The 27,577-nt window shown below is 39.8% G+C and overlaps 1 protein-coding gene across 1 annotated transcript; it reads left to right on the forward strand.

The window, feature by feature from the left end:
- The first annotated feature begins 437 nt into the window (after positions 1–437).
- Positions 438–26,339, forward strand: ankrd10b (ankyrin repeat domain 10b). The gene is made up of 6 exons (XM_072685486.1): positions 438–762; positions 3,066–3,218; positions 5,780–5,871; positions 21,206–21,456; positions 22,525–22,629; positions 25,742–26,339. Exons 1-6 carry the CDS (start codon positions 568–570, stop codon positions 25,996–25,998), a joined length of 1,053 nt encoding a protein of 350 aa, XP_072541587.1. The 5' UTR covers positions 438–567; the 3' UTR covers positions 25,999–26,339.
- Positions 26,340–27,577: the final 1,238 nt, after the last annotated feature.

The raw sequence follows: 27,577 nt of genomic DNA on the forward strand, positions 1-27,577 counted from the left end.
AGTTGTTCTGACCCAAACGTCCAGCCATCACACAGCCGTTTGTGGCTCAGATTCTTATGCCTTATGCATTAGTCAGGTCAGCTGCTGGACCTGTTGGTGTTGGACGCTCACCACCCTCCACACCTCATCATCCCTAACATCCCTAAAAGTACTGGATGCAGCACCAACCATCATTCCGGAGAACACAGCAGTTCCACTGCTCCACAGCTCAATGCTGTCGGGGGGCTTCATACCCCCTCTAGCCCACGCCTGGCATTAGGCAGCATGGTGTTGATGTGTTTATGTGCATCTTAAAGTAGCTGGATGCATTCATTAGAAAGGGTGTCCAGAATCCAGCGTCTCCAGACTCCAGGTTTTACCCCTGCAATGTGAAACCCACCCTCCAGTCCGGACTCCGCTCCAGGGTTTCTCTCCTCCGCTGCGTGTCATGTTTCGTTTCCCCTCCTTTGTTTGGAGAGGTGGCCCAGCTCCACTCCTCTGAAGGCTTTTTGGTGGTCCGGACATCGCCGTCCTCCTCCCGCTCGGCTTCTCCGTTTCGCTCGGCGTGTTTGTGGGTCGTGTGTCCTCATGTCTTCAGGGCCGGAGTGCGGCTTCTCCAGCGAGGAGGTGCTGAACGTGCGCTTCCCCGTGCACAGGGCTTGCAGGGACGGGGATTTGGGCGCGCTCCGCTCGCTGCTCCAGCAGGTCAGCCCGGCGGTGCTCAGCCTGGAGGACTCCTTCTACGGATGGACACCATTACACTGGGCTGCACACTTCGGGACGGTAATGTATAGCCCCTAGTGTCCTCAGATAACCCCGGAGGGTCCATCAGAATCAAAGGTCATTAGCTAAGTATTTAGAAAGCAGTGAGACTGGTTGGGTGTAGGGCAGTAGGGATGTGGGCTGGTGTGGATGGTGTGGTCTTCTGGATATGTGCCATCACTGTGTGTCAGTACTGTGCAATGGAGGATGGAGGCATTACCGCCATTAGGAGCTCAGTAGTTGGCATGTGGGGAGTCAGAAATGCTCCAAATGGGTGGACCATGCTGGCACAGCTTCCCTGCTTCAGCACTGTTTATTCCTCCAGGCCTGGACACCTCCAGCTTTTAAGGCTGAGTGCAATAAACAGCCTGTCTGCCTTTGTGTAGGACTGGAGAGGTCTGCTTGGATTCAGTGTGAAAAGCTCTGGCCTTGCCTTGCCTTGCCCTGCCTGGCCTTGCCCTGCCTGCCAGCTGGCTAATAATAGTCATACCAGGAGTCAAATCATGCTAGAAAGGCCATGGCACACATTAACATATCTGTGCAGTATGGCTTATTACCCCTCTCTACCAGCAGCAGCAGCAGCACCAAAAAAGGGTAAGGGTTGCTGACCATGCTTCAGAGGCATGCTTTATGCTGTACTTTTCATTTCGGGTGTCAGTGAGGTGATTTGTCCGGTCCAAACGGTGGCCAAATGGCAGTGATGTGGGCCGGGCTGCTGAGTTATGGTCTTACGAGCTGAGGGCCTGCTGGTGTTTTAAGAAAAATATGACCTCCTTTGGAGCGTTCTCATAAAATAATCAGGATTCCTAGATGTACAGCTGTGGTCCTAAAGGGCTGGTGTTCTTCACAGTTTGGTGATTTTCCTGGATCAGCTCAGCTGCAGCACACTGAACTTTCTCTATGGGATAAGATGATCCCAGTGCTAGGAAGCTGTTAAACAGGGAAATTCCCGGCCACCCAGGACTGGAGCTGACTACCCCTGCTTCAGTTTTTTACCTTTTAAAATGTTAATGTTTTTGATGTTATTCATTTTATATGCTTAATTTAGATTGTAATAATTAATAATAAAATATGAATGATTTATATTATTGTTAAAACTGACATCTTCTGTAGCAGGGTTCTTGACTTCCCATGCTGGAGAGCATAGTTCAGCACAGGTTGGTGATGTCCCCACTCGAACACACCTGGCTCAACTCCTTCAGCCGGAGTTTCCCAAAAACCTCTGATCACACACACCATTATTGAATGGTAGAGCGAGCATCACGCTAAACACTCTCTCTCTACCAATTAAGATCCCAGTGCTGTAAAACATTTAGAAGACTGAGGCCTGGGAATGAGCTGGAAATTTACCAAACCATACATTACTCCAAAACTGACTGTGAGGCTGATTGTTTACTGATGCCACTGACAAAGTTTTTTCACAGATGCTGGAGTTGCACTTACATGGTTTTTGCTTACTTTGTCTACCGGCTGAGCTTTAAATGCACACACGCACCTCGTCTAGTCCCCGTAGAGACACTCCCCCCCCCTTTCAGCATTGAGCAGTACAGCAGTGGAGCTACTGTGTTTTCTGGAGTGATGGATGGTGCTTGGGATGCGTTGGGGATGAGGTAGGGTGGTGATCACCCAACATCCTGACCTCACTAGTGCAGTTGTCGCTGAGTGTAATCAAATCCTCACAGCAATGCTTCTGCAGGATAAATTATTGGTATTATTTTTGAAACACCCAATGACCAGGTGTCCAAATACTTTTGTCAGTTTAGTGTATCATGTATTTAGTTATGACACATGGTCATGCTTTTATTTCTTCTGTGCACATGCTGTAGAGGTGTGTGTGTGTGTGTGTGTGTGTGTGTGTGGAAACTCTAACTTGCAGAGAGAGTTTATGATCTTTGATAAGGAAATGGTAGCTCTCTCTGACTCTAGACAAAAACACTCGGAGGGTGGGGTTGTGATAAGGGTGTGTATCTCGTCAGTCAAAGGTTGGGAGTGGTGCAGCATGAGCGAAGTTTCAGGGACGTTACAGGAAGGCTTACTTTTTTTTTTTTTTTGGGCTTCCCCCCAAGTGTTATGCAAATACTTAAGTACAATTTGAGAGCTATTTTTAGCGGTAGCTCAACTGAAAGGTCACCAGCCATTCAGTAGATGTTTGTGTTTTCACATCTAATGTTCAGAGGTGCCTGAAGACTGTGGTTACCTGGGCCAGGTCTAGGTGTTGAGAACCTGCAGGCCGTCAGAACCTCTGGTGCAAGCTGTTGTTTTCCATCCCTGTTCGTCCTGTTGGTTTGATCAGTGTTTCCTCCTCCTTCTCTGATTCCACACAGCTGGAGTGTGTCATGCAGCTGGTACAGGTGGGTTGTGGAGTGAACTCCGTGACCTCTCGCTTTGCCCAAACGCCGGCTCACATCGCTGCCTTCGGCGGCCACCCACAGTGTCTGCTCTGGCTGCTTCAGGCTGGGGCTGACATCAACAGACAGGTGGGTTCTCCTCAAAGCTGGATCCTTTAAAGGTGTGGTTAGGAGAAAAATCTAATTAACATGATTTATTACTGGATCTGGATTCTGTCATGTTTGGTATTTGAATTTAGTTTTTTTTATTTTTGGTGTTTTAATTAGAATGGGAGATGCTAGCCTAATGTTGCTAACACATCCTGAACTTGGGTTGTCACCAATCTTAGCTCTGTAGCTACACACACAAAAATGTCTCAACATGAATCCAGAGCTGCATTTGTTTTCAGAGATGAGTTGATTGATTTAATACAATCTCTCAAAATGATTGGGAGCTATTTTTATTTTTGGGCTTACATAAGGTCTGTACATGCCATTTTACCAAATATATATTTTAATATGCTGGGTTTGCATTAGGACTGCATTATATTGGGGGGAGAAAATACTGGCATTGTGTTTTTATTATTATTATTATTATTATTATTATTATTATTTTAAATAGCAGCAATAAAGTAAAAAAAATATATATAAAGAATTTGACTATTGCACATGCTCACAAACGATACACTGTGCAGCCCTAGTTTACCTAATTACCTAATCTTTTTTATGTAAATAATTGACAATGTTTGCATATATTTACAAATTTAATTGGTGTAAATACACTGTATGGACAAAAGTATTGGGACACCTGCTCATTTCATCTGCAAAAAGAGTTTATCCTGCTTTTGTTGAAGTAACTCCAGGGAAGAAGGCTTTCTACTAGCTTTTGGTTTTATACCCCTGGAGCCCACGGCTGGCTTTAGGCATTGTCCCTATAGGTTCATGTTCATCATCTGCTCCAGAGAGTCCTATTCTATTGGCAGTAGTTCTCTACAGAGACTAGACAAGCTGTGTCAGCAATGGGTGCAACTTAAAAGTAGCTGAATGCATTCGTTAGAAAGGGTGTCCACAAATATTTGGACACATAATGTACAAATATAAGTGTAAAACCAATCCACACTGCTCTTCATAGACCTGTTATTGGTTAGGCTGTTCTGCACACACATGCCTATAAGCAGACATAAGCAGCCAACTGAAAATGCTGGAGAGGTTTTATTAAATTGAACCAATCTCATTATAGAGGTGAAGTCCTCACTTCCGACACACACACACGCACACACACACACATACACACGCTCAGGGGATTAAATGTGGAGTTCAGTAAGCCTGTCAGGGTTGCCAGCACAAGAGCTGCATTCACAGTGAGCGTGGCTGTACACACTTGTCCAGTCATGTCCACATTTCTTTATAGTCCTGTTCCAGCCTGTTGTTCTCCATGTGTGAGAACTTTAGGCCTGCATATCAGTTCTCTGCTCTATCCTGACCTCACTTCTTTGATGCTCCACCCTGGCTCTGTCCTCTTGATGCCTCGGCAGCGCTGGGTGGAGAAATCAGATTAGTGGGTCAGGATTACGTAACTGCTAATGCTTTGCTCTTCTCTTTTTTTCCCCTTTCCCCACAAGCACAGTCTCGTCCGCATCCCCCCGCCGCCGTCTTTACGCTCTGTTGGTACACTTGCAGCTAGTTGATCATGATTGTGTAAGAAAGCTGGCTTGCTCTTCACCCTGTGACCGATTTCTGCTCCCAGCCTCTTCCGTCTTTTTGCTTGTAGATGAAGAGCCCTACTGGATTGACCTACATTCTCCTCCCATGAGTCACACTCAAGGCTGGAGGGCTCCAGTAATGTTCAGCCTCTCTCTCTCTCTCTCTCTCTCTCTCTCCCCCTCTCCCTCCCTCCCTCTCTCTCTCTCTCCCTTTTTGGCTTTCTCTCAGGGTGAATAGGTCAAGATTGCTAATGGGGAAAGTGTCACCTGTCTGGTCGGTTTATGGTCACTGATCGCAGGGTACTGCCGAATAGCGACTGCACTAAATTGCTGTGTCAGTCAGGCTTTGATGAACTGATTTAACCCATCAGTTAGTTAGCAGGTTTAGTTTGTAAACTATATGTCCAAATGTATGTGGACACCCCTTGTAATAATTATCATTAGGCCAATTTTTCAATTTTTTTAATTTGATGATAAATTATCCTGGAGATAATTGTGCTCAGTTATATTGTCAGACCATCCTATGCCTCTGTTCATAATTATATAATAAATAATAATAGGATTATAACGCAGTTACAGTCTTTTAAAGAGCAGTGGACTTTTGTGGAATACGGCTTTGAAACCAAGTCTGTTTGCACTTACTCTTTCAAACCTTCTGACTGAAAAATACAGATATTAGTGTTACCACACATCAGCTTTGACTGACGTCTCCACCTGTTGCTAAACCTCCCGTTTTTTGGGGCGATCTGTTACAACACTACCTGTCGCAGTCCGCTCTGTGCACATCAGAGACAGTTACTTCTACAAAAACAGGTTCAACTATTTTTAATACCTCTGATTTCAGAATAAATCAATGAATGAACAGGTGTCCCATTACTTTTGTCCGTATATTGTATGTTCAATCACATTACGAGCCCTGGTGTCAGCTGGTCACTCTCTAATGCTCCTCACACTTCTCCCATTCAACACTCTTTCTCTTTTTTTTTTTTTTTTTTTTCTTCCCCCCAGGATTATGTTGGGGAAACCCCCATCCACAAGGCAGCCCGTGCTGGTAGCATTGAGTGCATTAACACTCTCCTGATCCAGGGGGCGAAAGCTGAGTAAGTCCAAACACATAGCTGCTCACCAGTCTTTTTTTTAAACTGCATCTCTCTCTACCCCAGCATCCCTGAAAATACTCCACTGGCTTATTCAGGAAGGACTCCCATCAAAAATCCTGTCTGTGCTACCTAGAGTTAGATGATCGTTAGTGTCTAGTTAAGGTTCGTCTCGGATCTGAAAATTCAAGGTCAGTGAGGGTCCAGGTCCGTCAATGAAGCAGGGATGCCCAAACCTATGTATTGGCTTGTTGTGTTTGTGGTAGGCTAGAAAGAAGAGAATTTTTTTTTTTCAGATTGAGTTGTAAAATGTAGAGATTATTACTTATTTTTGCTAAAATGCTTTTTAATAATTGTTTTTAACAATAACCATAAGAATTCAATATAATAAAGTATTTAATAGAGGTGTAAATATGGATACACTTGAGGATTGTAATATTTAGCAGTAATGTGTCAATTCTCAGAAACAGTTTTGAGTTTTAATGAATAGTTTAGATGTAAAGACAGTGGTTATATATACTGTTGTGTAAACATCCCACTGTTCTGATTGGGTAAAATGTAAACTTGTCTTACTTAGATTTTATGAATATGATGGTGTGATTTCGTAATATGACAGTGTTCCTAAAATTTGATAATCACAATATATTGTGTTTCTCACAATGTTGTGATATATTGCGAACATTTAATTGTTGTCCCTGTATTGTGATATGCATTATATCCTCAGCTTTTTGCCAATCCACAGCTCTAATATTAATATTTTTATTTATTTTTAAAAGGGCAATAAGAATGCATTTAATCATTTAATTATTAATCGTAAGTTAAAACTTAAGTGTCTCTTCTCACTGGTTAGGTGGGTGGGGTTTGAGTAACTCCTAAATCAAACATCCTGCTTTGGGCAGCCCTGCTTTAAAGTAAAACTGGATCTAAGAACGCTTCACTGACCTTCTAATGTAACATGACTTGGAGTAGAGGATCGTGTACCCTTCAGCCATGACCCAACAGCTAGAAAGAGAATGGATTACATTACCACGGTATCAGGACTGTAATAAATATCCAATAAAATTAGATAAATAATAATAATAAAAATAATAAAACCGATTTAGACCTTCATCCCTTGATGTAAAGCCTTCTGTACACTGTTAAAAGTATAAGATCCTTAAGGAACCTTTGGAGGTTCTTTAATTTGAAACTCGGGAACTTTGAGGAACCTTCAAGGCACCTTTTTTTTCCTAAAAAAGATTTAAAAAAATAATAATAATAAAAATAAAAAAAAAGTAGGGCTGGGCGATATGGAAATTTTTTTTTTTGCAATACATAATATTTATCATGATGCATGTAAATCACAGACTAAAAACTGCTACTCGAACTCTCCCGTACTGAATACAGTGATTAATACTCAACCTCTGCTGCTCTTCATTTAATTAACCCAGTCTAGTTACACTGTTAGTAGTGAAACCTGCAGCTGATCAGTGTTTTAATAAGCACTAACTGTATCCTCCATATGCTTAGAAAAGGTGAGAAAATTGTGTATCACAAATAACAACATTTATCACGATAAGATAAAATATCTTCTCGCTCAGCTCATATTGCTCAGCTCTACGGTGTTTCCACATTTAAGAGAGTGGTTCTGGTTCCTGGTATATGCTTTACTGCTCACACATGGAACAAAAGTGAAACCATTAAGAGCACACACACACACACACACACACACGTTACAAGGCTGATAAGATTCAGGGTGGACTAGTGAAGAATAGCACAGCTGGCATGATCCAACACCTGACACTGAAACATCCCTTTGAGACCACCTGTGTGGTGAGCTGACTAACGTTCAGGTCATACCCTTAATGTCGTCCATGGTACTTCAAAGTTTAGAGCATCTTCTAAGAGCCCAAGCTGCTAATGGAAATTGAATATTTGATCTTTTCTTATTTATTATCTGTTCTGCAGCTCTAATGATGATAATAATGATGATGATGATTCAGTCTGCTGCAGGGTTCTGCTATCTAGCCCGTCTGCTCTCACTACAGGGAACTGTCGGAATAGCTTGCTGTTCAGATCAGTGAGAAGCGCATTTGTAGCCGATTAGTCTGATACTGACGCGTTGAATGGGCTCTGGCTGAGGGCAGTTTTTAAGCAGCACAACAGCACAGAATCTGAAGTAGCTCGATCACATGAAAAAGGGATCTGTGCTGGGAGAACAGGAACAAACCGGTCGTTTCCGTTTCTGTATAAAACGGTAAACACTGAACAGCCGCAGCCCAGAGACTGCTGAGAAACCGTCAGATTAGTGGGGAGTAACTACAGAAATGCCATCAGTCAGTTAACCTTTATTTAAGCTCTGGGTACATTCGAAGGCGTGTTCAGCCTATTTTAATATGGCTTGAAAAAAAAATAGGAAGTACTGATATTACAAAAACCTACTAGATCCTGGTTCTGAACATATTTTGTTATAAATAAAGACAAACCACAATTGTTACATTTAACATTTTTAAAAGCGTATTAACTTCTTTTTTTATGTAAATATATGAAAATAAATAAAAACATAAAAAGTAAAGCTCAATAGGGACTTTTTGTAAAAAAAATAAAAAAAAATAAATAAAAATAAACATAAGAAATAAAAGAGCAGAAAAATTAACCTAAAACAAAGCTTAAGCAAAAACTAAAAAAATAAAAGTTAAGATAAATAAAACAAAATGTAAAATAATTTCTAAAAAGTCCAAAATCATAGAAAATGTCAACTTTAAATTAAATATAAAGGTATAAGCTGGATATTCATGGTTGGGCACAGCAAGCAAATGAAAATCTCATCTAAAAGACAGGGGTTATGTCCTACAGAAGGGCTTTTCATTTGTATGCTGTTAATTTCTATTAATTCATTTTAAAAAGGAAACGCAACCAAGGGAACATGTAAATACTTAAAACAGTTCTTGATAAAACATAAAAAAAAAATGATTTAAAAAAAATAAATATACTTATTTTATAACAAAATTCACCAGAACCCATACTGTATTTATCTGAAGTGTTCAGCATTGTGCTGATTCTGTAAATTGTGCGGATTCTGAACCTGTAAATAGTCTGAATATTGATGCTAATCTGAGCTTCAAAACCTTCAGTCTTCCTCTAAGCCTATTTTTGATGGGAGTCCTCTTTGAATGTTTGTCCGGATGTGGAATGACTGTCCTTAATATGACCTTTGTTGCTAAATGTGTGATGTAATCTCTGAATTGGGTAGTTTTATCGTTTTTACATTGTGTGTTGCAAGATGTCATCAGGTGCTGAGGTAATGTCCTTTTTGTTTTCATTCGCTTTGAGTTTCTGCTAAGTGTGTTTTTATGACCTGGCTGCAAAGCCAAAATGCACATTTTCTCATTGTCTCAACGCACAGATCTCGCTCGCTCACTCGCCCTCTGGCGCCCCAGCGTGGTACGGGTTCCTTTGCTTTGCCTTGTTGAGAAATGCAAAATAGGTGGGACGTGAGGGGTTTCTCACCCGTGCGGCGTTCACAGCAGTTCAGCTCTCTCTGAAAAGCTCTCGTAAGGTAATCGACTGCTTTTTCAAGCACTCAGAATTCATTCATTCATCTACAAGTTAGAGTATAATTGAAAGGACGGTAGCGAATTGGCTTTGTGCCATAATGCATTTATTGTGTCCATTTAGTATATGGATCAATATCAGTAAATGCCTTGACATGAACTGGGATGTTAAATCCCCATGCCCAAATCTATAGGACTAGTACATGTCCAGAATTGCCCAAATACACTATGTCCAAATGTTTGTGGACACCCCTTCTTATGAATGCATTCAGCTACTTTAGGTGGCACCCATTGCTGACCTAGTTGTTCACATGTCTAGTCCCTGTAGAGAAGTACTGCCAATAGAATAGGACTAAAAACAACTTGAACATATCGGCACCATGCCTCCCAACGCCAGGTGTGGGCTCAAGGGGTATAAAGCCCCCCAGCATTGAGCCCAGCAGTGTTCTCTGTAATGAATCCTGGTGCTCCATTCAATACCTTTGGGATGAGTTGGGAATTTGGAGGTGAGGTGGTGTGGAGATCATCCAACATCCTGACCTCACTAATGCTCTCATCGCTGAATGCAATCAAATCCTCACAGCAATGCTCCTCCAAAATCTAGTAGAAAGCCTTCTTCCTTGGACAGTAAAGACAGTTACTCCTACAAAAGCGTAGCAACAAGGATATAGGATTTTTTTTATACCATTGATTTTGGAATAAACAATTAATGAACAGGTGTCCCAATACTTTTGTCCATATAGTGTATAATGCTACCAGTGTATTATTGAGGCATTTTTTTAGCTCATTTTCCTTTTTAGCGTTCTCTGCTCACTCAGCAGGTTGAGCAGGATTGAGTTCAGGAGGGTTCTGGTTCTAAGATCACGCAGTTCTGCAGATCACGTGTCTCCTCGGGGCACTACACCCGAAAACATACCAGAGAGAGAGAGAGAGCTTCTTGCAGAACCTGATGGATTATTAATGTGCTCTGATCTGCGTGTCTTCAGTATGTAGCAACAAGACCCACACTGTTTGGTCTTTGATGGAACACATGTTTGTTCTTCATATTTTAGGGCGTTTTATGCAGCCCAGATGCTACACCCTCAGAACTGGTGGGACCTGAAACGTGTGCCTATCTACGTATTCAGACTCCTTAGATCAGCTGAAGTGTCTTTGTTGCTCATTCTGAAGAAATGCAGTAGATAATAGCCCCACCGTTTTGTATCTCTCCACAATGAGAAGTGACAAAAATTCTATTTAGCATAATCAGACCGCGGGATCAGACCTGAGTAGTATCTGCTGTTTCACAGAAGAGCCTCCATGCTAATTGCCTGCTAAGTAAATTATAAGGGGATCTGTGGTCGACTTTTTAGCTTGTGGGTTTGTGTAAATGTTACAGTGGCTGTATGTGTCATTTTCAGTGTCGAATCATTCGACCTGCTTAGTCTGTGTTAATGTGGATCAGATCGGTGTTGCTAAATGCTATAACAACACTTTCTATAACATAACTTCCATGCTTATGGATTCAAAGATGAGCACAAGCTAAACTGTCCTGTATTTTCAGGGTAGATTGGTGGAGGTTTCCCAATTTTGAGCTAAATTGTCTGAAACAACATCATCAATAATAACAGTACAGTACAATACAGTGCCAGTTAGTCATTATGCTCTCATTTTCTACATTTTTGCACATTTGATACTGAATTTACCCCCAAACCAACATGAGGTGACCACATGAGATTTTTAATTTTTTTTACAGTTTGGACAATTTTGCATTCACATTTTCCCACAGTAAATTCATAAGGGATTTTTGTTTTGTAAACTGGTCACTATGAAGTTCAGATTTCTGAGGGGGTGGGAAATAAAAATAAATAAATAAATGAAATCAACATGATTGACTTGATTGATGATTGCTGTTTACACTCCTAATTCCAGCAGTTCTTATTAATCAGGTTTTCTCATTCTAATACAGGCTTCAGATTATTACTTGCACTCAAAGCGAATCGGCAAAAGTGCAGAGCTTACTTTTTCGCATCTTGCCATTTTAAGCACAATGGGGGAAAAATGGAAATCTGAATGGTATAAGTTGCTAAAAATGTAGAAAATCAAAATCAAAATTGGTTACTCATGGCACTGTGAGGGACTGAACCCTGTGAAGGATTTTAAAGGTGGTATCTGTGGAATAGCAGATATGTGGGACTACATTTAGATCTTCTAACGTTCAAAATTCTCCCAATGTTTCTCCGGTGACTCTGAGTCTCATCTGTTGGCCATTTTTATTGTTAAGAAATGGAAGTAGTTAACTAGCAAATTCAGGATCTGTGAGTAATATAATGTCTTAATATCATAATAGAAATAAAAGACACTTTACTTTTTGTTATTTATTTATTTATTTATGTATTTTTCTCAATCCTTAAGCAGATATATTTTGCTATTAATTGCATTGTGCTGTAAATAAAGGCAGAATGTGATCAGTATAGGTTTAGGGATCTAATGTTAAAGTTTACATGGTACATTTAACAGACGTCTAAACATGTCTTTTCTACTCCAGGATAGCTTTTGAACCGTGTCCAGTGCAGTCTGTATTTGGAATAATTGGCAGTGATTTCTATTTTGCCCACTCTGTAAAAATGAAGAAACCCTTCTATTAAAGCTCACTGGTACTGATTAATTTCACATCAATTTAAAAGTGTTTAAATGTACCTGCTGTTAAAAATGAATAGTCTTTAGAATGAGGCAAAAAAAAAAAAAAACAATATCTGAAACCAGACCATACACGCATCTTCTGTTCATCCAGGTGGACATATGACATTCAGACTCACTGGTGTTTGGTGATTTACTGTGAAAAATGATCAGTTCTTCACCAGAATTTCATTAAATGTTTTTTTCCCCCTGATGTTACAGGTGCGTTTGAGGCAGTGGTGAAATGTGCATACTGTACTCACTCATAGTATTTGTTGAGATTTGTGTTTGTTATTGCTGTATGACTGTATATTTCTCAAGGTTTTAGTAGTGCTAGTAGTGTTGCAGCAGGTTAAGGCAGAATTGAAGAATGTTGTAAGTATGTTTTCCCTTGATAGGTGTAGTATTACAGAAGCACTTAGGTAAGGGAGTATTATAGGTCTAAAGTTAATTTAAGGTACAGGATAGGAGCTGGAGGATAGAAGGGCTCTTTTAAAACAAATATTCATCAAAATTCAGCACCACCATATACGAAAATAATATAATCAGTTTTTTAGAGATATAGTTAATTGAATGTGTGTATAGTACTTTTAAAACAAATAAAACATTTTTACATCTGAATATTTATTAGTGATTTTTACTTTTTCAGATTTGTGCTTGACTTTAAAATTTTATTAAATATAAATAAACTCTGTAGTAACAGTATTAGCCTTTATAAACATATAGTCAATTATGCCTATTGTGGCATATTGTAATCCTTTTATAACTGTACGTTTTTAATAATTTGTGTTTTCGAAGAACTAGCAATCTTGCCCAAAAAGCCATTTCTTGGCATTTCTCACAAGTATCCTCATGGATCTCCTGTATCTCTCTGTGTGAAAACAGTAATAATTCTCATTCAGTTGATTTTTCTCTGACTGTATTTGTGAGCTGCTACTGTCACCTTAAGACCTTAAGAGTCACTCAGGTCGGGCAGACAGCTTTATTTTGTGGCATATTGGTACAAACGCCTCAGCAATTTAACACTCTTAAGATTAATGTTGTAAAGAGGTTCTTCCTTAGGAAAAATGTCCAAAAATGAACAACAAAACATTTAATTTAAGTTGAATTAAATTCTCACAGGTTTCTGGAAAGTACTTTTTCCAGTGACTTTTTTTTTTGCTTTAAAAGTAACTGAAAAACTAAAAAAAAAAGAAGATTGCATTAGAATACAAAATAAAAAGCACAAATCTAAAATGCAGAGGAAAATTTCTATTTTTTGTATTGTATTTTTAAAATGACACAAAACTTATTCAAAAGTACTGAATATTTCATCTGTTACTTTCTCGCAGAAGACTTTCTCCAACTTTGACATTTTACTGCTCATGTTTTTCAGAAGAATTTTACTTCAGTCTTAATTTTACTTAATTTTCTTACTGGAGTAAATATGTACAATTTTGGTTTGTTCATCTTACCTCTGTGATCATTTAAGAAGAACCCTTTCAAATTAATGAAGAAGACGATGCATAGAATAGAAAAATAAATTGACAGAATTTAGTATTTTTATTCTGAATTTCATATAACAAAACAAAAACTCCATTTCCTTTGAAGAAGTTCTTGGTTGTTCATACTTGAAGAAATTGAATATATGAAATACATTTTTGGACCAAAGAAGCTGCAAAGGAGGATGAATATCTGTATTTCAGCACTTTTTTATGTGCTTCAGTTCACAATGCTTTTTAATCCAGCTTGTCTCATCCAGCCATGCTCCTTCACCAAGTGTCTGAAAGTGCTTTGATGAAAATTGAGGATTCATCCTTGATCATCTGCATAAAATTCCAAGGAAAGACGTGAAACCTCCAAGTATCTCTACTCAAAGAAGCCTCCAAGCAGATGTTCTTTTGGCAGAACGCCTCAGTGGTTCTCTCGCTCTCTGAACTACACCAATTTGGTCTGTTCAGTAAAAAAAAAAAAAAAAAAAAAAAAAAAAAAAAAATCCACTACTTCATATGGTAACAATCAGTGTAATCACTTTTATTCAGCTCAAATATGCTGCATTAAACTGTCCACTTTTGCTGTTTTAGCTTTTAATGAACAAATACCCTCAAAGACCCTTCACATCAACATCTGCCCTGTTTCACTTTTCCCAGCATGTTCTAGTCTAGACTGGAGTCGTCACTTCTGTGTAGCTCCTCCAGTTCGGTGTTATTTTTGGACTCCCATCGTCACAGTTGTTTCTTGCCGAATTACCTTGATCTGTGCTCCACGAATATCTCTCAAAGAGGAGCATCAAGTCTCCTGGGACACTTTCAGATCAACAAGAGCTTCAGGAGTTTCCAGTCGTGCCCAACTCAGGATTGTCCTACTTTTTGTGTAGAGCCTGACCTTGCTATGCTGAAGAAGATGGAATGGAGGTATGATGGAGAACTGGCTGGATCTTTCCCTTGCCTACTCCACATAAAGAAGACTTTCTGATTCTTGAGCACAGCTTTAGAAAAAAACAGGACTGTTGCCTTTATTACAGGGCCCACTTTGTCCTGTCAGAATTCAGTCAGCTTTCTTTCCACAGTCTCTGTCCACAGTCTCTGTCCGCCAGTCCTGTTCTGGTTTCACATTTGATGGTTTCTTACATGATGAGACTTATTTAAGGCTTTAGAGAAATTCCAGATGAAATATCCAGCTGCATCTCCCAAAAATGCTACCAAATGAACTCCTATTCAAATGCACAGAAATCAAATAGAAATTAAAATGGATCAAATGCATATGCTTATTTTTATCCAAGAGCCCTCAATCCTCCATGTAAAAGTTAAGTTTGGGATGAGAAGATGATCTAGGAGAGTCTCTAGGGTTAGATGAGTTTGCATTTCTACACCTGTACTTTGCTTTAACTCTTATTTAACCTGTCTTCATTCTTTATGCTGAGACTTTTTGCATAGAAGTTCATTGCTTTTGTTAAAAATGTCATCTGCAGAGTTATTATTCATGATATAATGATAGAACCTGTTGTTTTATTAACCCTGTCACCTTTATCCTTATGAAAGGGACACAATTACAAACCAACCTGCAGATACAACTAATTTCATTCTGTTAAATGTTGCCGCAAAATATTTTTTTTAGAGAAAATCTACACGTCTCAATGTTTTTGCAGCCATTGAATTCGAAATGACTTGACTTTTTCAAGTAATCCTAGAAAAGGGGGAGAGCATTCCAAATAGACACTGCTGACTCACTCCAAGTTCCCTCAACGAAACTGCACTGTTGTGGCATTAGGAGTGTTCTCACTATCGCTCCCTTCAGTATCTACACACTGGCAAACTGTTGAGGTATTTCTTGCGGTGATTGGTTTTACTGATAGGAAGTTTTGTACATAGAGAAGTTTCAAATGAGAAGGCTTTTGAATTTAGATGTAGTTTTGTTTGTTTTTAGATCTGCATGCTTTGCTAAATTTATGCCTTTAAATCAAGACTGTTTCTTTTTTTTGTATTTGTTAATTTTTTAGTTATTATTTTTTTCCATTTTGTTTCTTTGTAAACTAACCATAGGACTTTTATGTGTAGGACAGGTCTAATAAGTTCCGCCTGTCACGTCCAGAATAAGCATGGGTATGAACATGACGTTCAGGGGATGTACTTAGCTGAGGCAAAAATGGCAGGGAGTATGTGCACCCAGAATAGTGAAGCAAAGCATATCAGGAGAGAAGAAAAAAAAATGAATGCATCCATCTGACCAACTGAATTGATATAAATTCATAATAAATTTTGAGAACATTGGATGATTGTTCTGCACATTTGGCATCAGTGAAGGTTTGGTGGGTCTAATACTACAAAGGTGATGTAGATTTTAATTTAGTGTTTTATTAATTATTATTACTTTACAATGTAATTATTATTTTATTATAATATACAACATTTTATAGAATCAAATTATTCTATATACAAATAATTTTTTATCTTTTTAAAGAGACTTTTATTATGCTCATTAATCCGCAGTTACATGGAAAACAACATAAACTGGCAGATTTGTAGACGTGAAGAATGCAGTCTGGAGGGAAATGGTCCCTAGACATTATTGTAATGATCAGTGCAAGAATTCAGGGAGCAGATTACCAGAAAATGATTAAAAACAAAACTCATAAATGTGAAGCTTTGTTGCATTTAATTTCCTGTGTTGATCTGATAGATGTCCTGTGGACCATATCCATATTTTTTTTATTAATCATACAAAAACAATCCTAAAATGCACAAAATATAATATACCATTAAAACTCATAACCCAAAAAGACTAGATTAAGTCTAGTCTAGGACTAAACTGCAGTATTAGTGATGTTTCACCCTTAATTTTAGTCTTGGCTTAGGCCTAATCTCCTTTATTATTATTTTTGTCTTGGAATCTCCCCAAAAGACTTGACAAACACCTGAGCACTCATAGCGTAGCCCAGAAGTTTAACATGAAGAACATTTTGATGAGCTTTAATTGCACTACAACAGGCTGGTCTCTGGAATGTCATCAGAATCCGTCCAATGACCTGGAGCACAGAATCAGGACGAGTCTGTAATGTCCCGATTCTGTTTCCCATGTCATTTGATTGACTTTTGCCAGCATTCCAGAGACCACCATGTTGTAGTACTTGATGTATTGAGTAAAGATAGTTGGGATGTGAGGAAAAAAGTAGTATGAGGAAGATTCTCAACTTTCCTTACTTGTCTGTAAATATTCCAGATATTTGCAATCTTAAATCTCTAAAAGATAACTGGTCACTTTAGGATGTATGTAAGAGACAGAAAATGCAATAAATTAAGTAATTAATTTGTAGAATAATATTATACAGTAAAACTGCAATAGCTGTAATTAAGTGAAAATTGATGTTTAAAGAAAGTTAAGATTTTCCAGGATAAAATAGAAGTGAAGTGAAGAAACTTTGGAAATAGAGGAAATATTAGAGTTCACCAAATTGTATTTCATTATTTTGCGATTACACATTTACACAAATGTATTATCTACGTGCACACCCATTCTTAAATTTCAGGTTATATCACTTTTAGGATTAATAAAAAATAAAATTTAATTATAAGAAACTGAAATCATCTCTTCGTTAAGGTGCCAGAAATCTGAGGTAAGTTAAATCTGTGTGCCAATCAAAAGAACACTTTTTACACGCATGCATGTGCAAGATGTTGATCCTCAGTCAGATTTTATTTCATTTTTATTTATTGCTTGATAATAGTAAAAAAGAGAATTATAGCCTTTGAACTGATATGTAAAACTAGTCATCTAACTGTATCTCTCCATTAAAAATGCTGTTATGCTCTAAATAATGTAAAAAGTCGTTCCTAAACTCGCCAATCTGATTTTAATGTGAAAAAAAGCAATTAGTACTGTACTGTTTGCCCGACATTAAAACTCAGCTGCATATGAGAGGCTGTATTGAGCAATGAATAACTGTTGAGTTTTAATATTTTGATTGACTGTATGAATGTCAGTAAACAGTAGTCATTGGTTTTATAAATAAATTCACATCAAAAACATATGCAAAATGCTATAGACATGTCCATGCCCTCCACAATAGACACAAGCTACTTGGTTAACAAACAAGGCAGCAAAAACAAAAAGAAGCAGCAGTGAAATATAGAGAATTAAGAAGATGGAAGAGGTGTAACAGTAATTACAACTGAACACCGAGATAACCATTGCCATGGTCTTCATATTGACTTGTGTTTAGTCGTGTCTGAGCTTAGAGGGATCTTTGAATTATAGTCTATTCAAACTAGTAAACAGTGAAGCACTTCTGTAAGCCGCTCTGGAGAAAAGCGTCTGCTAAATGCCGTAAATGGCCTTGAAAGTTTAAGTGCATTATAATAGTATAAAATACACCTGGCAACCCTTTAGAGGCAAATTTGGCAAATTGCTTTTTAACTTTCTTTAAGTACTTGTGTTAATGGTGAATTATCTTTTGCAAATTCTAGATTGCAAAAGATTAATAGTAAAAACAAAAAAAATACCTTGGAGAAATTTACATAATATTAAATAGTACATCAAACGTTGCACTGCATTGGCTGAATTTTTGGTTTTTAACTGGTTAACAAGTCTCTTTCATTGGAGACACTTCTAGAGATGGACTATAGAGGTCCAGAAAGTAAAAATCCACCTCCAGGATTTTATTCCAGCTGCCTAGGAAGTTGGGACAAGATCCTGGGGTGGATTTATACTATATCTGGACATGAAAGTAAAAAATATTTTACTTAATATTTAGGTGGAAAAGCTACATAACTGGGTCACGTTTTGCACTGCGCTGGCTGACATATTGACCGTTAACTGGTTAATGTGTCTTTATTTTGCATACACTCATTTAGAGATGGACTACTGGTCTGGAAAGTAAAATTCCACCTCCAGGATTTAGTTCCAACTGCCCAGGAAGTTGGGGCAAGATCCTGGGGTGGATTTTTACTATATCCGGACCTGAAAGTAAAATATTTTACTTAATATTTAATTGTACTTAATATTTAGGGGAAAAGCTACATAACTGGGTCGTGTTTTGCACTGCACTGGCTGACTTAATGATTTTGAAACTGGTTAAAGTGTCTCTTTTCTTGCACACACTTCTCTAGAAATGGACTGTTGAGGGCTGGAATGTGAAAATCCACCTCCAGGATTTTGCTCCAACTTGTGGAGTTGGAGCAAAATCCTGGAGGCTGATTTTCACATTCTAGCCCTCAACAGTCCATTTCTACACCTTTCCTCATTGAAATTCAGATTCCTTGCACCTATGAGTTCGATTTCAAGTCCAAAAACCCACCTCCTTGCTGATCTCCAAACATTTAAACAGCCCCCAGTTCACCAAAACCCTCCTCATTTCTAAAGTTTTTGGACGCATTCATTCATTTTTTTTTTTGCTGCTGTTTTCTTCTTCTGACTTGTATAGGAATTCAGTGGGGAAGATCTGTTCAAGTGAACAGTGTTTTGATTTTTACTTTTCATTCAACATGACATTTCTGTTTTTTTAGATATTTACTATGGAAATGCATTGGTGTGTGTGTGTGTGTGTGTGTGTGTGTGTATCTATGTGTATGTATGTATGTGTGTGTGGTGTGTGTGTGATTGAGAGAGAGCGAAAGAATGGATGCAGATGAGTGCCTGTGTGTTACAAGGGTCTAGTAAGCCAGCAATTAAAGGAAGGTTTGAGGTGAACAATGTTTTGATGATGATGAATTCATGGATGAGCAGACTGGGTCTTGCGTCGGATTTGAACTCTAGTCTGATCAGTGTCGTTCACCGGCTGCGCTTCACAGATCTGCAGTAGGACCTAAAGAGAAGAGGTTTGTTAAGGTGAAGTGAGTCCATGGATTATTTGGAAAAGCTTTAATATAGAAGCTGGCCACATATGCTGTGTTGGTACATATCCTCCTCCAGCGAGAATGCCAGGCCTGACCTAGGCGGGCGTGAAAGCCACGGCCTTGAACAATGGGTCAGTTGTTGCGGCCACAGAATCCAGTGATGGAGAGTCACAGACAGACAAGACCTGAACTGTTCTCCTCTGGCATCCAGAATGTAAACACTCAGCATTAATTTCATGGCCAGACTGTTGTTTTTCAGTCATACTTTGTTATTAATACCTTGTAATTAGCTTTTTAATATGAATCCCTTGGATGAAAATAGCCTAAGCCGATGTTTGACTCACTTCTCAGAGCAAGTGTTGATCCAAGTCTAAGTCTTGCCTTTAAAAACCCAATGAAAAAGGCTGTTTTCGGTGGAAAAGTTAATGCTAAATCTTAAATACAGAAAAAAATACCAAAGTTATTAAATTGGATGTACGTTAGTTTTAAATCATGTGGATAAGTATGAGATGTTGAACTGCGAAGCGCTTCCTGTGGTGACATTTGTAGCTTTGGGCTACGTTTTACGATGGGTGGGGACCAGCATCTTGGGGTAAGTGCCTAAACTGTAGCATCGCTCTCACCTAAAAGTTTGTTCATCCATGGATTCTTGCTTGTTTCATGACTGCAATATAATATGACCAAATTATTTCACGCACAAGCCTGAACCATGTATGTGCTCATGTCCTTGGTCTTAGCTATACATGCATGATTCCTTGATGTTGCTTGCAGGTCTTTGTATTCACAGCCTCATCAGATGGATTGGGGTGATACCTCTACGCCGTCCATCTGTGAAGGATTCCTGCTTGATAACAGTTTGATCTTCTTGGGCCTTTTGTCGTTTAGAAGCTGTTCTGTACATTGGATCTGTACATCTTGAGGATCTTCATTATCCTGCCCTGCCATTCAGTTGTGGCATCCAAGTTCTGATTTGTCAACATAAGAACCTCTCCAAGTTATGGCCTTCCGTTCTCAACTGCATCTCAAGAACTTGACGGTCAATCGGACAGGATGGAACGGGTCCTGAGAAGAAGTTATCCAGGAACTGAATTTCTGTCCTACAGAAATTAAGGAGTTTGTGTTTTTCAGGAAACACCCGATGAGGGCTTCCCGTGTCCGCTTGTTTCAGGGTTTTTTCTTTTGTTTCTTATTGGCTGGATCTTGACCATCTACACCTTCTGACCCCTTCTTCAGCCCTTATTCAGATTTCTTTTTCAGCGATGGAAGATTGATCTTCTAGCTTTGGAAATCTCAGCCTTTTTCTTGTTAATTCCACCCTCCCATCTTTATCCGCTCAAGTTTAATCCCAGACCGAGTGGACCTGGACTTAAATGGCTAATTTCCAGTAGACTGGCTTCATTATTCAGAGCAGTTCAGTTACAGAACTTCCTAATTCCCCATCTCCCGGTCTTCATCTCCTTCGAGGTCACCTCCTTAGGACCTTTCATAGCTTGAATAATTTGAGCATCATTCAGTCAGAACTTCTCCAGTGTTCCATGTTTTGTGTTCAGCCTGCCTTCCCAGGTGCTCCTGACACATACATGGTTTCAGGCTGCTTGTGTACAAGTCTTCTCATCTTCTGTTGCAGTCAAACCTCACTGTTCTGAACCTACAAACACTGCTTTTATTTAACAACTGTCACCATTGTTAGTGCCAGGTTATGAAAGGCAGATAGGAATTATGTGTATGTGTGTTTAATTATTGTGAATGAATGAATGAGTGTGTGTGTGTTTGTGTGGGTGGGTCACCTTTACAGTAGACCATGAGCGTTAACATTCTGATTTTATTGTTGCGCAGCTTGAGGAACGCTAGTGGACTGACTGCAGCTGACCTAGCCCATGCCCAGGGCTTCCAAGAGTGCGCCCAACTGTTATCCAACGCGCAGAACCAGCAGCTCAGCCAACTTAACGGCTTTTCCACCAAAAACTCCGTGCTCTACGGGGACCACCAGCTAAGCCAGGGGCGGAGCTTACTTAATGGGGCGCCCAGTAGAAAGAGGTCGCTTGATTGCATCGAGCCCAGTCACTTTAAAAAGGCCAGAACCAGTGGTAGGTCGAGATGTTTGAATTCTGAAATATGAAATATGTAGTTTGTCTACTGATGCTGTCCAACCAAACCAGACATCCCCTCAAAATAATCCAAGAAATCACACACACAGCTCATACACTGATCAGCCATAACATTAGTACCATTAGTGCCTAATGTTGAGACTCCACAGGAGCTCTGAAGGTGTTCTGTGGTATCTGGCACCAATGTTGTTAGAAGCAGATACTTTAAGTCCTGTAAGTTGTGAGGTGGGACCTCCGTGGATCACATCAGTGAGACTTGGATTCCCTCGACTTGGTCACTGGTTCACCAGGTGGTCTTTTCTTGGAGCACTTTGGTAGGTACTGACCACTGCATTCCAGAAAACCCCACAAGACCTGTCTGATGTTTTGTAGAAGTTCTGACCCAGTCATCTAGCCATCACAGATTGGTTCTCATCCTCTCATGGTGGCTCAGGTTCTTATGCTGGACCATTTTGCCTGCTTTTAACACATTCATTAGCTTCAAGAACTGACTGTTCAACTTGCTGCCTAATATATCCACCTCTTCGCAGATCAGGGTTTTTTTACGCTTGTCCTGTCAGTGGTATTAATGTTATGGCTAATTAGTGTAAAAGTTCCATAGAAAAGTGTTTCAGCTGCACATCAGTCTGCATGATGTCAAGCATCAGATAGAGGGGTGTGGATAATGGGCTGTGGAGCTGTGTTCTCTGGAGTGATGGAGCTCCATCCGATTACCTTGGGATGAGTCTGTCTGAGTGGTGTTTGAGCTCCAGAACGATCATCCATCATAAGTACCTGACCTCACTGACCCTCTTCTGGCTGAATGCAGTCAAATCCTCACACAAGTGTTTCAAAATCTAGTATAAAGCCCTCACAAAACAGTAGAGGCTGTAACTGGGACAAACCTCCCTCTTATGAATACCCTTGATTTCAGAAGAATGGGTGTCTACAAACATTTGGACATGCAGTGTATGAGCATCTGGCGTGTTAAAGTCCTGAAATGATGATGATGAGTGTTAGAATGTGTCACCCTGACCTTACATTTCATACTGCTTTATATATCTGCAGATCTGGATGTTCAGATGAAAATGATGAATGGGATGAATGGCTCTGGTGGAGAAGACCTGATGGAGGCCATGCACATGGAGTTCGGGCCAGCGCTGAGCACCACAGGTGGGAACGGATCCTTGAACGAATCGTTTCCTTTGGGCTCCAGTGCCACTACCGGCCTAGTTGAGCAGGAGCAGGGCTCCAGAATGGAGGGCTCCCCCTCTCCAGCCCCAAAAGAGCTGGAGATCTTCACAGTGGCGTCCATGCAAATTCCATGTCGCTGCACTAACTCCTATGCCTACCTGTAGTGGCCTATGCAGTGAGAAAGATTGAAAGGGAAGCGTGTGTGTGTTTGTATGTGTGTGTAACTAAAAGCCTGACAGTAAAATGGAGAAGAGTTTTCTTTCGCAGAGTACCGTCCATATTTTTTTGTTTTCTAAAAAAAAATTAATAAATAAATAAAGTTAATAAAAAAAAAGGGTATGGTGTATACACACAGCTTTAGATAAGCTTTAGACATACAGAAATGTGTATATGTGTTAATGGAGGTTTTGCCTTACTGTTACATTTGTAACCTGTCTGAAAACAGCAGAGAAAGAAGATGGGGGTTCGAGCCACTCCCACTTTAATTAGCAGTGTAATTTTGTTTTGCACAATACGTTTCCTGAGCCCCTGTGCGGTTTGATGGTCCTAAGCTGAGAAGCATTAAATGATGAAATCTGTTCGTAGGGGTTGCGTCATGTTTGAACAACTGTACACAGGCCCTGAAAAATCCTTTGAAAACATGCACTGAATTTTGTCGGTCTTAACCCCATGCTCTGACTGTAGTGTTTACCCAACACTGGCTGCGCTCTCGACTCTGGGCGACTTGCCTGAGGATTTGGTTGAACTCTGCTTGACGTTGTGCTCCACTAACCTGAGTGTAGACTTGCCGTGAGCAAGAGGAAAAAAGGCTGTTCATTCCAAGTCTAGAAATTTGCAGTCGAACTGCTAGAAATGTTCCAGGATGGTTTTTCATTTTCTTTTGTTTTTCTTTTTGCTTTAATTTTCACCATGAAAAAAATTCCTATGCCAAAGCATATGTTTAGTCTATATGAATGTATGAGATGTATGTATGACTTCTCTGTGCAGCTTTTGTGTTTTCTAGTAACTGCCAGGTGCTATATTTAATCTGATCTCTTAATTTTCTGTCTTTTCTGCAAGAAATCTGTTTGATTTGCTTGTAGCTGTCTTAATTTTCTGTGAGACTTCTGGAAGTTTCTTTATTTGTTTGAGGCTTACTGTAGCTTTATGACTGTATGAGGGTAAATGTATTTTTTTTTTTTTGTTTCCCTCCCCCAGGTTGGTGTTTTTGCATAGTTTGTACATATATATACTTTTTGGATGGTGGGGGTTCTTATAGCTTTGGATGTTATTCAAACAAATAAAGGTGGTACCAGAGTATTCTGTAAAGCTTATTAATTAATGCTCTCACTTTGTCATGAAACTGGAGGAGATGCATTTGCGTGGCCCAATGACTGTAGAAAACATGAATAGTGCAATGTCTCTCAGAAGTCTTTGTTGGCCGGGTGCAGTATGATTGATAGCTCCGCCCATCCCATATGTATCAAAGACAAAACCGCCCATTTTCCAATATTACTATTGGCAAGTGCTAATATTGGCCCTTTTTAAAAAAATTCCAGACAAACTGGGAATCCAGGGGGAAAACCTGCTCTGCTTCTGCACTGTAAGCTCAGTGAAGGTGGTCTGGGATAAGGGGGCGGGTCTCCCAAACGAGTAGGTGAGTCTGGCACCATTTGACTATATGCCTGATAGGTTTTGCTTGGTTTCTATAAAACGGTAAGAGGAAGGAACTAGGGCGTCCATGTTTTCCATGGTCCTTGGCGCTGCCTATACGTTAAAATGGACAGCACACTATAATACAGCTCAGATCCTTGCACATGAACGAAAAAGGGCATCATGAAGTACTAGAAGTAGCTCCTCCTTGCAAAGTGTGTTTAAAAAGTAAGCAGTGCTTAATCTTGGTAGATTTTTGCTAATTAAATGTTTTCTAGTTCAATTAAATTTGGTTTACATTTGCGATTTTGTTTAGAGAGGCATTCTGGCCTAGAACTAACGTTTTAATGATATTTGTTGTGGTGTGTGATGGCCCTTAGCACGGCATTGCCTCCCTGGGCCTCCAAGCTTTACTACAAGCATACACTATACAAATATACTACATGTCCAAATATTTATGGACACCCCTTTATAATGAATGCAATTCAGCTTTTTTACTTGCTGTTGGTTGGTGTAGCACCAGGTAGTGGGTAACACCACCACCTTTCCTTTGGCAGACTAGCATTCAATAGTATTCAATTGCCCAGTTGGACAAAGCACACCACACCACCAAAGCACACCTGACCAAATTCCTCCCACCTTCACTATACATCATCAGAAAAGGGTTTCCTCGTCCATAACCCATAAAATCCTTCTGGAAACTACAGCATCACCACTGTAGGAGACAAGTCGGCATGTTCACAGTGGATGGAGCTATTGGATGTAGCTAAAATCCCCCTTTAAGGTTCATTTGTAGTGTTTTTATAGGGGACTGTGGTTGACCATACAGAAGGGCAGCTTGAGGGTTATTTGAGAAATGAGTCATGTGAAAACCTTGTATCTCCAAAATGGCAACTATCCAGGGGAAGGAAAAACCTTCCTAACTTTCACTGGAAGTCATTTTGAAGCATTTCTGTTGGTCCATTCGTCATGAGACAATGTAAAGAACAACTGCCAGCTTCATCATATCAAAAACTGAAAGAAAAAAGGCTCTCCGGATCAATCGATTAAGGTTTTACCATCTTCCACTGATGAAATGACCCAGCTGGCCCTGAGTAAGCACAGGAGGCCAGTGTTTGGTATATGTAGGGCAGTGTGCTGACTTTTCCTCTGTGTGTGCCAAGGTACAGGCTATCACTACATGAATCAGGACTTTGCCCGCAGCTATCAGACGGTTCAGATGTGACTGTGTTACATAAACAGTTTCATAATCCAATTCATTGACGGAATATCTTGATAAGCTTCCTGTCTGACCCTTGCCATCTCTGAGAACCTAAAGTCCTGGGTTTAATTCAAACAAAAGATACAAAAATGATTCACAGGAAATTATTGTGCAAAACAAACAAACAAAAAACCCCACTCCAATAATATCCACCATGTTCTTAGTTCCTTAAGGTTGATTTCTTCTCTCCAACACCAGGACGCACGTTTAACATGCCCGAAGAGAGTGAAAATGGGAACAGGGCCTCCGGGCCAGAGGCCGGGAAGCTGGGCTTCTCCTTGCACTTGGGTAAGCTTGGCAACGGTCTTCACTGCAGCCACCGTAACGGCTTTGGAGACATGGCGGAGAACGCAGAGGACGCCAGCAGTCAGATAGAGCACCGGAAGTCAGTCAGTGTTGAGCAGCAGTATGACTACACTTTCCTCAGCACTGTGCATCTCTTTCATGGGTGTTAAAGAGCAGGGGGACACCTGTTTGATATGACATGCCTTTAATTAAGAGGTTATTAACGATCGCCCTACATGATGTATGTAAATACTGCCAATAATATCAATCACAGTCAGTTTTAGCACAGTTGTAAGGAGCTTTAATGAGCTTTACTATGAACCAATGAGCAAGTACACTTACTCCCTAACTGCAGTAACCTTCTGATTAAATGGCTTCGCTTCATGCATTCAGAGCCCTCCGGTTCTGCTGGGTCTGTGATTTTCACCTAACTTGGACTGAAACTATGAGCTGATGTGTTATGATTCATGTTCTGTCTAAATAAAATTACTTTACCGGACTCATAATGAAATGTACAGTCTCTCTCTCTCTCTCAACCCCCACCTAGCTATGTCCCGTCATTGAGTGTGACCCATCGTCTGCCAGGTTGTTGGGTATTTTCTAAAGGACTGTCTCCCAACTCCTGTTTTGCGGTTCACATGTACTGTTAGCTTCTCTAACAAACCTGAAAGAGTTTCTGAAGGACTTCATCAATAAATAGCTAAATCAATACAGAATTACACCGCTCTAATAGAACAAGACACTCACTTATATGTAAGAATCAATTGCTAAATTTTTAAAGGAAAGAAAAACCTAACAAATAAGCATTAATCGCTGTAATTATTAGGTTATAATATTATAATAGTAAAAGGTGAATGGGTTACATGTGCAAACTGAGTTACTACGTTTAACTCAGTAGATAGGGATATATTATTACATAAAGCAATTTTTAAAAAAGTTTTCACTTGTAAAATATACACTTTAATGAAATAGTTAGCAGCATTTCTAGAATGAAAAAAAAAAAAGAAAATCTGAAAACAGCACTGTCCCGTGTTATAATTTAATTAATATCAGTAGTCAAGTCAAGTGGGTTTTATTGTCATTTCAACTACATACAGAGTACACAGTGAAACGAAACAACGTTCCTCCAGGACCATGGTGCGACACAGACACAGTGCATACAGAACACAAGTGCAACACAATACAAGTGCAGACGGAGGATAATAAATAATTAGGGGTAGTGTGCAAATTATGCAATGTGTAATAAATATTGAGTCCAGTGAGGTAGTAAGGTTATTAGTGCAAAATGCTTCCTATATTATCTGGGGTAAATGGTTGGAGGGAGGGAGAGAGAGAGAGAGAGAGAGAGAGAGAGAGAGAGAGAGAGAGAGAGAGAGAAAGAGAGAGAGAGAGAGAGAGAGAGAGAGAGAGAGAGAGAGAGAGAGAGAAAGAGAGAGAGAGAGAGAGAGAGAGAGAGAGTACATGTACCAGAAAGATATCAGTTCAGAAGTTGAGTTGAGTTGAGAAGTCTGATGGCTTGGGGGAAGAAGCTATTGAGAGTCTGGTCGTGTTGGACCGGATGCTGCGGTACCTTCTTCCTGATGGCAGGAGGGAGAACAGACTGTGTGAAGGGTGGGTGGAGTCATCCACAATGCTGGTTGCTTTGCGGATGCAGCGGGTGGTGTAAATGTCCATGACGGAGGGGAGAGAGACTCCGATGATCAACATTTTTTGTAACTGAGTGTCTTGCTATCTCTTTCTGCTGTGACA

Source organism: Salminus brasiliensis, chromosome 8, assembly GCF_030463535.1.
Source record: "Salminus brasiliensis chromosome 8, fSalBra1.hap2, whole genome shotgun sequence".
NCBI classification, from domain to species: Eukaryota; Metazoa; Chordata; class Actinopteri; order Characiformes; family Bryconidae; genus Salminus; species Salminus brasiliensis.

Excerpts from the sequence above, each read along its gene's own strand:
- ankrd10b (XM_072685486.1), top strand. The coding sequence starts at position 568 with ATGTCTTCAGGGCCGGAGTGCGGCTTCTCCAGCGAGGAGGTGCTGAAC. Across the intron at positions 763-3,065 it reads GGGCTGCACACTTCGGGACG|CTGGAGTGTGTCATGCAGCT; the intron begins GTAATGTATAGC and ends GATTCCACACAG. Across the intron at positions 5,872-21,205 it reads ATCCAGGGGGCGAAAGCTGA|CTTGAGGAACGCTAGTGGAC; the intron begins GTAAGTCCAAAC and ends ATTGTTGCGCAG.